Source organism: Dromiciops gliroides, chromosome 3 (genome assembly GCF_019393635.1).
Source record: "Dromiciops gliroides isolate mDroGli1 chromosome 3, mDroGli1.pri, whole genome shotgun sequence".
Classification (NCBI taxonomy): domain Eukaryota; kingdom Metazoa; phylum Chordata; class Mammalia; order Microbiotheria; family Microbiotheriidae; genus Dromiciops; species Dromiciops gliroides.
In genome coordinates this window covers 586856343-586870212 of record NC_057863.1, presented here as the reverse complement: position 1 = coordinate 586870212, position 13870 = coordinate 586856343, and the positions used below count along the sequence as shown (strand labels likewise).

General features: G+C 39.9%; 1 protein-coding gene across 2 annotated transcripts in view; it reads left to right on the top strand.

The window, feature by feature from the left end:
* The window catches only part of CSMD2 (CUB and Sushi multiple domains 2), a 1007742-nt gene that overhangs the window by 826701 nt on the left and 167171 nt on the right, over positions 1-13870 (top strand). For both annotated transcript variants that reach the window (XM_043994712.1, XM_043994711.1), the window contains exons 35-37: positions 3366-3490; positions 10627-10723; positions 11316-11420. In XM_043994712.1, the coding sequence (XP_043850647.1) occupies positions 3366-3490; positions 10627-10723; positions 11316-11420 (327 nt within the window). The remainder of the gene's footprint in view (positions 1-3365; positions 3491-10626; positions 10724-11315; positions 11421-13870) is intronic.

The following is a 13870-nucleotide window of genomic DNA, read 5'->3' as shown; positions in this document are numbered from 1 at the left end:
ATTTGAGTTTGTGCCTTCAAAGTCTTACTCTATTCTCTTATAGTAAGGAAGTGATCCTAGATTCCTGAAGGCCATGTCAACAGAGTTTAAGATTTCGCATCATACTATAAAGGTTTCATGTATGCTTCCAGTGACAGATTGTGTCTGCTTTGTGAGGACTATCCTAGTTTGGTGGAGAGAGGCTCATTAACAGTAAGCCAGTCACTTGATTTCTCCCCTCTTCCCTACCTCCCCCCATGGCTACCTATAAAACAAAGAGAAAAACAGCATGGAGAAAGAGGAAGGGATAATCAAGAGACAGTGAGGAAAGTCCTTTGGAATGTAGAAGGACATGGTTAAGAGTATACCCAGAAGGAGTTGTGATCTGCATTGTATGAGGGAATATTCATGATAATGAGATCACAGTTCCACTGACATGTAGTCTGTGTGATATAGTTCACTACTAAACTGTAGTATCTATGAGGAGAGAGATGTGTTAGTTGAATTCCATGTCTCCCCCATCACTTAGCATAGTTGTTTACACCCAAATGCTTAATAAGTATTTCTGAATTTAGTTTAATATTTTGAGCAGTGAAGCAATATACATAATCAAAATTATCCATTGGTAAAAGTTATATATGTCACTGTGTGGGATGGATTATTGTTGGGAGAGATTAGAGGCTGAGATACCTGTTAGAGGCTATTATAGTAGTCTAAAAAAAGGTAATGAGAAAGGTGATGGCTATGGAGATGTCAAGAAAGACTGCAAAGGGAGAAGCAAAAAAGGGTTGACAGTTTACTTGAGATTAGATATGAAGGAGAGGAAGTCAAAGATGCTTCTAAGATTTCAAGCCTGGGTAAATGAAAGAATGATAGTGCCGTTGACAGAAACTCGGAGGGGTCACAGGTTTGCAGGAGATGCATTTTGTTTTGGTCTTTTTGAACTTGAGTTGTTTGTGAAATATGTAGGTAGAGATTTCCAGTAGGCATTTGGACAGGTGCTTCTGGAGCTTGGCGGAACGGGATTGGAGATAAGATCTGGGAGTTCTCTACATAGTGATGAGAGTTGGAACCACATGGTTGTCAATGGAAAGAATACAGGAAGAGAAGAGAAAAGATCCAAGTATAGGGCCTTGGGGTATGCCTACATTTAATGAGTGGGAATATGAAGAGAATTCTTTGAAATTGAAAGAGAAGAAACAGGAGGATCAGGAAAGGGCAAAGTTAGGGAACCCAAGGAAAAAGAAGAATGTGCATAAGAAAGAGAGTGGTCAACACTATCAAATCCTGCATTCTCTTGCAGGAATATGAGGACGGAGAAATGGTTATTGAATTGAGAGATTAATTTTTTTACTTTTTCATTTTTAAAAGGTCATTCATTAGTAACTTTTGAGAGAGGAGTTTTAGTAAAGTGATAGGGATGGATATCAGATTTCAAGGGGTCGAAGAGTATATGCTGAAGATTTTGAGGCAGTGAGTGTAGGCTACTCACTCAAGAAGTTTGGCAGTGGAGAAGATGAATGGGCCAGTAGCTCATAGGGATAATACGATCAATAGAAGTGTATTAGTCTGGCTCAGTTTCAACAAATGTGATATGGTGGGAAAATGGGGTACGAGTTGGATTAGGGTTGGGGTTCTTGGGAATTCCTCTTTAAAGAATTATACCCTCTTGCACACAAAACGTAGTTAGAATAAGGTGATAGTTTATTTAGGAGCTAGGGAAGGGAAGGGTGGGGGGAGGGAAACCATGAAAGAAATCCTTGGACTTTTCATGGGGAGATTTGGCATAAAGCACATGGCTCAGAAGTACCAAATCTCCTCGAACAGGAGACTGGAAGGTACTTTTATAGAGGACTGATGGGAGTGGACCATCTGCCCGTGAAAAGTTCCTTTAGTGAGAGAGGACCATCCCCCACTGGTGGTAGCTGGGGGAATTGGGTGAGGGGTGGCTACGGATCCCTCTTCAGAACACAAAGGCCAAAGCCACACCCAAACTTATCTCCCCTGGGTAAGGGAGACCAGAATGAAGGGTAGGAATCCCAAGCTAGCTCAGTCCGATTTGGTTCAGCTTATCTCTCTAGGCGTTATCTGTCCTCTGGTTTAGTTTCTCAAGGAGAAGATTCCTTGGTGTGCCCCAGAGAACTTCTGGGGTGCTCTGCACCCCATGACAAATGCAACCCTCACATTTGATCTATCGACAGCATTTATTGGTAATATACACCAAACAATATCCAGACCAGCTTAGTAGGCATACTCATTCATAGAAAATGTATACAAGAAAACATGTGAGTCCTGGTCGCTTCACTGCTACCAGTTGGCATCCCTCCCAGTCCCCTCTTTGTCTGGTCACACTTACAGCTGCTCCCAGAAGGCCAGTTGTATCCAAACAAGAATAAACCTAAACACCAAAGGACCTCAAGATGTTAGGGGGCAAGCAGTTATAACTTAAGTAGGTAAAGGGGCCTAGATGTCCCAATTAAAGTTAAGCAAACATCAGCCATTTTAGACTACTTTATTCCTGAGTAGGTTAGCTAAGACTAAACACTAGCCTTTGTAGTATTTCTTTGGAATGAGGATTTATACTCACAGATCTGTATTAATCACTCTGATGTTCTCTATCTGCATACTTCCTTTCTTACCAATGAAAAGAAATTATCTAACTGACCTCAAACCTGAAGGATGGAGAATAGAGGTGGTACATTTTTTAGTGTAGTTTTTTTTTTTTTAAGTGAGGCAATTGGGGTTAAGTGACTTGCCCAAGGTCACATAGCTAGTAAGTGTCAAGTGTCTGAGACCAGATTTGAGTACAGGTCCTCCTGACTCCAGGGCTGCTGCTCTATCCACTATGCCGCCTAGCTGCCCTGGTACATTTTTTGTTTTTTGTTTTTGCAGGCAATGGGGGTTAAGTGACTTGCCCAGGGTCACACAGCTAGTAAGTGTCAAGTGTCTGAGGCCAGATATGAACTCAGGTCCTCCTGAATCCAGAGCCGGTGCTTAACCACTGTGCCATCTAGCTGCCCCGGTACATTTTTTAATAGGAGAGATCTGTAGGCTATGCAGATACATGATTTTAGACATTTCCTTGACTTCTTTATAGATTGTTTAGAGGTAAGAGGAGGACTGGTACCAGTCAAGGATGTGTATTATTTGCCTACTTCTCTCCACTAGGTTGGTCATAGCTTGTCAGGATTTGTCACTTCTATGACTTAAGCTGTACCTCTTATCCTTGGTCAAAAGTCCAGTGTTGCAGGAGTTTCAGCCTTAGTTTTTCCCAGTTCTAGAACAGAGCCTTTATATAAGAATCAATGAGATCATGGGGATGAGAGGAGAATCTCCTTATATTACAGAATAAATCTGTTACAAGAACTGGTTTTTGCCTTTTGCAGTGCCTTGTGGAGGGAACCTCACAGAGCGCAAAGGAACAATTCTGTCTCCTGGCTTCCCGGAGCCTTACCTGAACAGTCTCAATTGTGTGTGGAAGATCACTGTCCCAGAGGGAGCTGGCATACAGGTAGGAGCATCAGAGTACTTTGTTAGTCAATCGTTCTATCAATATTCACTTCCTGAACACCTATCCTTTACCTAATATTATGTTAGGCTTCTCTAGACCATACAAAAATGTATAAGACCCAATCCCTACCTGCCAATTTTACAGGGAATACAAGACATGGATATATGGAAAAATAATTAATGCAAGGCCGTATGGAGTAAGGACCAAATATAGATTACAGATAATAAGGCCCTATGGGGTCCAGTGAAGGAAGAGATCACTCTGGGTGAAGATAGTCAGGAAAGGTGTCATGGAGCTATGAAATTTGAGTTGGATTTTGAATATGTATGACTGAAATCAACAAGGATTTTTTCTTGTTTTCAGTCTAGTTTCAGTATGTTCAACTAAAAATATATCATGTAAGAAAAATGGAGATAGACTACTGTAGTACTTCTAAGCAAACAGATTGACAGGAGTAGTACCGCAGTCGTGGGAAGGCTTACACCCAAAAGTAAGTGTATTTTGTAGGCAGGGAGGAGACGGACCCAACTGCTTATAAGTACTATTTTGTTGTTGTTGTTCAGTTGTTTCAGTTGTGTCCAATTTTCATGACCCCATTTGAGGTTTTCTTGGCAAAGCTACTTTAGTGGTTTGCCATTTCTTTTTCCAGTTCATTTTACAGATGAGGCAAAGAGGGTTAAGTGACTTGCCCAGGGTCACACAACTAGGAAGTGTCTGAGGTCAGATTTGAACTAACAAAAATGAGTCTTCCTGACTCCAGGCCCAGAACTCTATCCAGTGTGCCACCTAGCTGCCCACATAAGGAGTTTAGACTAAATAGTCTTTGAGTATTATAGAACACTGAAAAGGGAATAATTGTGACATGAAGCTAGAAAGTCAGGTTAGGGCTGGCTTTGAATGTTAGGCTAAAGTTTACTCTTCATCCTATAGAGAGAGTGATACAATGACAGTGGTATACTGCATAGGCCAGAAAAGGAAACAGATAACTAGGCTGAACTCTCCAGGATATGAGAGTATATGTCTCTCATGTATGTGGTCCGTAAGTAACCTTGCAGGGGACTGCTCCAGAAATCCTTTCCTCATAACAGAAGGACATCATAGGAAGGCCTTAACTCTTGAAACACTTGCCCTTTGCCATCACTTCAGGAGGACAATTTCCCTGGCTTAAAGGAGGGTGTGCTGCCTTGCAGATAGTAATTCTCTGTACTTATCAGAAGTAAACAAATTCCCTACAAATTACATATTTGTAAAAAGTGCTTAGTATTGTGTCAGCTTGTAGGATGAGCAATATAAATAATAGTTCCCTTCCTTTACAAGGTATGACTGCTTCCAATGTTACTTAAAGACATTGTGGCTATGGCTGTTAGTATATGGATAATAATAGATACAATCCTAGAAGCATTTTCTGGACAAATGTTTAATACTTCAGTTGAGTTAACACAAGATCAGTTAAAAAAATAGAACAGGTTGCTTTATTAGGTAGTGAGCTTACCTGTCACTAAGGGTATTCAACCAGAAACCAGATGAATGACTATAAAGGATATCTGTTCTGTTTGAGTTTTATAATTTACTTAAATGAAAGCATAAATAGTATACTTATAAAATCTGCATATTACACAAACTTAAGGGAAAATGTAACATAATGAGTGATAGAATTGGGATCCATAAAAATCTCAATAGATTTAAGCAGTGGACTGTTTCTTGGAAGATAAAATGTAATAGGGATATGTGGAAACTCCTACACTTGATTTAAAAAAAAATACATAATCACAAAATAGTTGATTTATAGCTGGGAATGATCTGAGATTGTCAAGTTGTGTTCCCTTGGCTCCCACTTTACTGATAAGGTAATTAAGACTAATTGAGTTTCAGTAGCTTGAGCAAGGTTACACAGGTACTCAGGAAGTGGCACAGTTAAGACCATCTGACCCGACATTGAGCTCTTACTGCACCATACTGTTCTGCTTTTCCCTAGAAAGTACTTACCAGATAGGGAAGATAGGGCTATACAACAGTGTATATAAAAAATTCCTGAGGGCTTTTGTAGACTAAAAGAAATAATGTGCATCAGCAGTGGAACATAGCAACCAAGAGAGTCCATGTAGTTTTAAATTATATTGATATATCTGGTGACTAGAGCAAGGGATGTGATAGTCCTACCAGTAATTTGTCTTTTTCAGACCACAGCTGGAACACTGGGTTCAGTTCTGAGGACCTCCTTTTAAAAATGTTGACAGTCTGTTGGACAAATAGAGGAATGATAGAATTGGGATTCATAAAAGCCCCGTCCTTTGAATAAGAAAGGAAGAATACTCAAAGACATATTTGAGCAAGGTTTACCTCTGCATTTCAGCTAAAGGAACGGAGATGTGGTGTCAAAAGATTTAGGAAGAACATGATGGCTCTTTAAATATTCGAAGGGCTGCTATCTCATAAACTAGGGATTAACTTTGTCCTGCTTGGCCACAGGTCAGAACTAGGAGTAATGGGTAGAACTTGCAAAAAGGCAAATTTTAGCTCAACATGAGGAAAATTTTCCAGGCTCTTCTTGCTTCTTGATTCAAAATGGACTCAAAATGGGTTATATTCTGTCTTTTTAAAGCCAAACAATGCTTATAGCATCTGCCTTTAGGCTTTAAATGGCTTCCCTGATTAGAAGCTCAAAGGACATCTTTGCTTGAAGACCTTTATTAGTAGGAAACCCACTACTTCCTGAGTCAGTCCTTTCCTCTTGTGAATAATTCTGTTTGTCAAGATTATTATCCTTACACTGAGATAAAATTTGTTTCTTTAGAACTTCTGTTCATTGTTCCCAGTTCTGCCATCTGGGATCTAGCAGAACACATTTAATCTCTCTTTTACATGACAAGCCTTAAAACACTTGAAACTAGTGATTATGTTCCACACTTTATACCATCATCTAAGTCTTCTTTTCCATGTTAAAAATCCACAATCCCTTTTACTGATCCTCACCATCCTGCTCATTCTCCTCTGTTCATGGTCCAGGTTATCAATATGTTTCCTACCTTAAAGAAGATGGTGATTATATATTGAGTTTAGAGATATGATAGCACTTACAAATAGTTAAAATTGCCCTGAAAACATAAAGAAATACCATTGCCACCAGTAAGAACCCCACAGCATCCAAATTGACATCAAGTATTGTATCCCAAACCCTCTCCAAACCTTTTCTCCTCCTAAAATAAGGATATTTATTCTTTATAAGAAAATCCACAACATGGTATGTTCAGGGTAGGAGATAAGAAATGCCTTCCTTGTCATTAAGTCTGTTCTGCTAAATTGCTTTGGTCAGTCTGATCATGATGTAATTTCTGTAGCCCAAAAAACAAAACCATTTCACTTTGTTTGTGGACATCCTGAATACTTAGCTTCAGCCAATAAGTTTGTCCAGGGGGAGGCATAGTTTCAGTTTGTGATTCAGGCTAATACATACAGTCCCAAACACCACCATATCCTTATTTGGGGGGGTATGTTTATTTGAAAGTTAGTGATGCCTGTGAGGGAAAAAACCATCCTCTTCTCAATAATTCTCAGGAACTCAACAGGGATGTGACAAAGGCTCTTTATTTCCTTCTCATGAGAAGGAGGCACCTTAGTGTGCAGCTGGTGGGTACAAAGAAAGGGGGCTAGCAGACCCTGTTTTATACCCTAGTCCCTAACTCGAATGGACCCTCCCCTTTTTCATCATTGGTCTGATTACTCAAGGGTTACAATCTACGAGCAAATCGGAAAGTAGTATTCCCACCCCTCTTCCTTGTATGGGCATAGCTCAAGAGTGGACCTTATACTTCCTTATATGGTCACAACTCTAGAGCTGACCTTATTGATACCATGTGACCTTGCTAGCCTGAAGGGGAGGAGGGGATCTGAGACCGTCGTCCAACAAACAGGTCAGGAGGAGTATGACTGACTGTTATATTCACATTAAGAAGAGACAACTACCCATTTTCTCACAATGCCCCTCTCTTTTCCTTCAAAAACCCTTATCTTTTCTTTCAAATCACAGAATTATTGTGGGATAGAGTGACTGCATTAAGAACAGTTCGTGGGGGCAGCTAGGTGGCGAAGTGGATAGAGCACCGGCCCTGGAGTCAGGAGTACCTGAGTTCAAATCCAGCCTCAGACACTTAACACTTACTAGCTGTGTGACCCTGGGCAAGTCACTTAACCCCAATTGCCTCACTAAAAAAGAAAATAAAAAACAAACCAAAAAACAGTTCTTGGCAGACTTGGTCGGAATCTGGTATAGTATAGAGAGATTTTAGCAAAACATTTAACTAAGTCTCTTCTCATGCCCTCTTTGTAGACATGATGGGGAAATGTGGCCAAGTGAGTCAGGACCCCAGTGAGGTGGATTCTGAAGTGGTTGAATGACTAAAGGATGATCATTAGCTCAGTGTCAGTTTATAGTGAAATATGCATTAGAGTTCCACAGTTATCTATTCTTGGCCTTATATTATTTAATTTTTTTCAGTGACTTGTGATATTTAAAAAGGTTCAAGAGACATAGTTTCTGGGTAATTTAATCATTTTATCAATAAGGCTATCAGGTTATTAAAAGGATGGTCATTTGGCTGTCTCTCTTAAATCAAAGACGATCATGGTGGCAGGCTCACAGTTTATATACCCTTCCAATGAGGGTATATAAATGTCACCAATGTCACCCATCATCACATCACCCTTGTACAGAGAAAATATCTCTATACCAGACCACTCCAAGCCTTATGCTATCTAGACAAAAGGATCTGTCTCTACCCAAGCTTGTGTAGAACACCATGGACTTCCCCACCTTAGATTAAATTCCTTGTAAAGTTGGGTGGAGTTTGACCAAGATCTGAGGATAATTAATGCAATCTCATTATTATTAATGTCCTTCAAGAGACTGAACTTTCAGGACTTTGGAAGAGGGGGAGAGCTCTAAATCTCCCTGAGACATTGGTTATTAATAATAATTTCTCTCACACTTGAATAAAGGCTTTGTAGGCATGCTTATCAAATTTCCACATGACACAAATGGTGAGAGATAGATAACATGGTATAAGAGTAAAGATTTATAAAAGATCCCAACTCGTTTGAAGATTGAGCCAATTCTGATATAATGATATATAATAAGGATAAATGTGAAATCTTATGTTAGGTTAAAAATATCTTAGGTTAAAAATGTCAAATTCATAAATACTAATTACAGGAAGTTTGGCTCCAGAGTAGTTTGTCTGAAAAAGATCTGAGGAATATATGGGACTGCAAACTCATTTTGAGTCTAATGGAGCAACTTTAAAAAGCTAATGTGACCTTAGGCTATATTTAAAGAGGCACAGGTATATGGCAGCTAGATAGTGTGCCAGGCCTGGAGTCAGGAAGACTCACTTTCTTGAGTTCAAATCTGGCTTCAAACACTTAGTAGCTGTGTAACCCTGGGAAAGTCACTTAACCCTGTTTGCCTCTGTTTCCTCATCTGTAAAATGAGCTGGTGAAAGAAATAGCAAACCACTCCAGTATCTTTATGAAGAAAACCCCAAAACAGGTCACCAAGTGTCAGACATGACTGAAACAATCGAACAACAGCAAGTGTACAAAGTGAGGGACATGAGAGGCATGTTGCTCTCTGCCTTTGTTAGACCATGTCTGGAGTATAGTGCTCAGGTCTAGGTGCCGCATTTTAGGAAGAATATTGATAAACTGGCCAAAATCCCAACCAGTATTTGGAAGGACCTCAAGACCAGACATCTATGAGTTTAGTCTGTAGAGGAGAGGCATTTGGGTGTGACATAACCACCTTTAAGTACTTAAAGGACTTGTTTGGCTCCATGGGCAGAAGGATAAACAGTGGATACAATTGTAGGAAAGCAGATTTTGGCTTAATATAAGGAATAATTTATCTGAGTTGGGAATATTCTAAAGTCGAATATACTGCCTTGGGAAGTCAGAGATTCTGATTTCCAAGAGACCTTTAAGCAAAGGCTGGATGAACAAACACTTGCTGTGGAGATATTTTAGAGAGTCTTGCTTCCTGATTAAGTAGAGGTTAGAGTAGACCTCTCCTTATTCCCAAACTTCTCAAGTGCAGGAGTAGGAGGGAGTTACTGAATCCAGACAGCATGGACTTAGGTTTGTGGCTAGTGAGCTGGATTGGAAATCTAAAGTCTTTGGAAAACTCAGAAGTGTTTCAGGTTCCAGGGTGATTGTATTTGGGTCCTTTTTATAAAAGAGCACTTCATGATGGTAGGAAGACAATGCTAATGACCTGATTCACAGACCTACTTTCTGAGCTATTTAAAAAAACTCCAACAATTTCTGAGAACTTGTATCCTGCCTTCACTGGGGAGCAAGCCTTCAATTGCTGACATCCATTTCCTCCTGGTGCTCCTGGGCAGTCTTGATTTCCTCTAGGTATTCTGAACCACCTAAGCCCAAGAGAGCTCTCATTCTACCATACTTCACTCTCCAGCAAGAAGAGTTAATAGGTATCTTTTTGTTTTTGTTTTTGTTTTTGGTGAAGCAATTGGGGTTAAGTGACTTGCCTAGGGTCACACAGCTAGTAAGTGTTAAGTGTCTGAGGTCAGATTTGAACTCAGGTCCTCCTGAATCCAGGGTCGGTGCTCTATCCACTGCACCACCTAGCTGCCCCAATAGGTATCTTTAATAGATCGGTAAAAAAAAACGATGCAAAGATTTTTTAGGCTAATATTTGTCTTTCCTTTTTCTTTTCTTTTTAGGCTAATATTATTTTAATTTTTAAAATTTACTTTGTTTTTCAAGTGTCCTTTGTATTCACATCTTCCTGCTTAATCAGGTTCCTATTCCCTCTTCCTAAGGGTCACTTTACCCTCTACAATTATCAAAGACTGTGGCAGACTGTGGGGAGAAAAGAATTCACAATAAGTATCCAAAAGATATATACATAACTTACATCATGGTTTCCATCTGTGAAATGATGTGTATATATTGTAAAAAGAATGAGACCTGACAAAATGTCTGGGAGAAATGCGCTATCTTACTAATTTAAAAACAACAAACACCAATGTTACACATGGGTTTTTAAGAACATGGTGTTGCATCTCTGATTACTCCCCTTGAGCTGGGGTAATGAAAAATTTCTCCTTTGGCCTTCCTAGATTCAAGTCATCAGTTTTGTCACTGAGCAGAATTGGGATTCCCTCGAGGTTTTTGATGGTGCAGACAACACAGTGACCATGTTGGGGAGCTTCTCAGGTAAGAAGACCTTTGGGGGAGGGCAAGAAAGGCTGACCTCAAGAGTTGGCAGAAGTCTTTGGATTGAGTACAAAACTAATCAGTCTAAGCTAAACAATTGGGATCTCTAAACTCAACTCTGGCAGTTTATTTAGAGAGGCAGGGTGACCTATATTGACTTTCTACACTTTCCACATTTCTCGAATAATTTACCATGTTGTCACTTTGTATAGTAGAAAACTTTCAGGTTTCATATTATTTAGCTGAAGCCCAACTGGAGGGGTTGGACAACAACTAAATTCATCTGTCTTGTTAGAAATTCACCTGGGGATCCTTATTTGCACCCCTATGGTTGGAGCAGACAAATACTCAGCAGGTAGCTAAAGGGAAGTTTCCAGTGAGTTTTTAATTTTTTTCCTTAATCCAATACGAATCACTGCTTTGGGAACTGGAGATCTTTTGGGGACTTGAGAACAAGACAAAACAAATCACGAGCTTGTGGTTTAGAGCAAAGTTCTAGGATTAAGGTCTAAGCTTAAGCCACGAACAGAATAGAGGAAACGTGGAGGGAGGGAAGCTTAACACAAGTACTTTTGGGATTTCTTTTCCATAGGAACAACCGTGCCTGCCCTTCTGAACAGCACTTCCAATCACCTCTACCTGCATTTCTACTCAGACATCAGTGTGTCTGCTGCTGGCTTCCACCTGGAGTATAAAAGTGAGCTGCCTCCTTTTGTAGATTTCCTTCCATCTCTGTGCATGGTGGGAGTTGGAATGGTCTTTGCTCATTTATGTCTTACTGCTTTGCCTTTCTTCTATCTAGGATGCTTCATTGCCCCTTCTTATTCGCTCCCTGATCTCCAGGGTTGACCACCGAGAATTTGGTTTTAGCATTTTAGGGGTTAGGGAGATGAGATTTGTAATGTCATTAGTATAGGGAACTCCCAGTAAGGAACCTCCCTCTGCCAATGAGATCATTAGCACCTATAATTTAACTTGTAATCTTAGAGAATTGCCTGAGGAGTTTAAAGGTTAAATGACTTGCCCAGGGCTACAAAGTCTTTATGTGTCAGGGGTAAGAATTGAATTTAGGTATTCCCAGGCTGGTTGTCTGTCCACTTTGCAATCTCTGATTCTGTTCTGAAATTCTACATTGTGATTTATCACTTAACTTAATCTCTGTTTCAAGAGTACATGAAATTCTACTTTCTATTGGTATTAGTAGTTCCCCAACTAAGTTAAAAGGATGTGGGGTAGTTGGCAGAAGACTTGATAACTCATCCCTTTGATAAACCTCCATTTCCTTCTCTGTATAAGGAAAAACAGAAGCCCTTACCATTACTTTTTGCCTTCCCATCCTTCCTTCTCCCTCACTTCCTGTCTTTAATCTAATGTCAAGACAGCCAGTGTTGAAGCCTTGTGCTTTAGGCATACAAGAGGAATATGACCTATGACCCTTGTCTTCAGGAAGCTCAGTCTCTTTAGGGAATGAGAAGTATAGATTAATACACATTTGTAATCAAGTATTTAAGTGGTAGGAAAACAGACACAGAACACATAGCGTTCAGGCTAAGTGAGCAGGACCACTGGACACTAGCTTCAGGGCAGGCTTGAGGAATCAGGCAGTAGACATAATAGGCAAGTTGAGATAAGCAAAGACTTGGGAGTACAACAAGTAGCTCTAGTAGGTGAGAAGCCAAGTCTCAAAGTGAGCTCAGTTCTTCATTCAGCTTCATGTATGTAATAGTGATGGCAGCAGGTGGTAGGACTGATTCAAGGCTGAAACTTGGTGATATAAAAAGGGTGAAGGGGAGTCAAGAGAAGGGAACGGTATATGGTTGAATTGATTCCTCAGGGGGTCAAGATGGGGAAAGGAGGAGAGGCTGGCTAGTGCAGGGGAAATAACCCTGAAGAGAACTGAGGGGTCAGGGAGTGGGAAGCTGTCAAGGTGGGGATGGAAAAAATAGGATTTTGTAAGGTAAAGCAGAGGGAGAGGTTATGGTCAGATGAGGGGATTTGGGAATTCCTGAATGTAGAGGTCAAGGTGTGATCATCTTTATTTACATGACAATCCAGACTATCCTGGCAGAGTTCTTGGGGTTTTGAAGGAATTCCATCCATTTATGTAGGACTCTTACCCTGATGAAGTAAGGAATCATTGTAATCTTCCCAAGAACTTTAGGTGTTAGCATATAAAGTCATAGAGATATCTTCTAGTCTTATGTGAGGTCCCTTCTGGCTTTACTGATTTCCAGACTATAGCTACACTTCTTTTGGATTTCCATGCTTGGGGCAGGGGATCAGGTCTTGTGTTGGAGAGCGGTGTTGAATTTGTTTGGTGTGAAGTTAGGAGTTTGAGGGGATGAGAGAATAATTTCACATCTGGCAGAAGAGTTTGTACTTGATGTTGCCATTATGGAAGTCCTGCAGGCCTTTGAGCAAGAGAGCAACATTGTGAACATGATGTTTTATAAAATCCAGTCACAGCTGGTCAAAGCCATGGGTATCATCTGGTCCTTCCCTCATATTAGATATAAAAGGGGGGGAGAGAAGAGATTGTGTCATAATCACACAGCAAATTACTTCCAAATGAAAAACTACAACCCAAGTTTGGACTCAAATCTAGACCTATTTTCACTACACCAGGTAAATATGTAACTGCTTGTTTTGGTGTCCAGGACAAGCAGAATGAAACATCCTCAAATAAACTTTGTTATTCATGAAGTGAAATTAATAAAAATGTTACTACTTTTTGACCAAATTAAGACAAATTTTAAATAATGATTTTAAAGATTTTTCAATTTAAAAATCATTACAGTTATGTATTTACAGCACATATATTCTTTCACTAAGATAAAAAACCCCAACAACAGCTAGCTTGGGATTTGGTTAGAAAGACTAATTAAAACAGGAAGCTACCAGATGATACATATCATTAATAACAGTCATCTGTAGCCATTATAATAAGTAACACAGTCTCACTCAATAAAATTTATCTTCAAAGAGTGAGGACTATTTAGATATAAGGTAGGATAGAGGCTACTTTTCCAACAAGGGTTTTCCATCTTTCCCTCAGGGTGGAAGGAGGAACATCTCTCTTCTGAGTAGTGAACCCTTGTCTTGGAACCACTTTTTCCTCAAACTCTCAGGCCTTACTCACTTGACTCT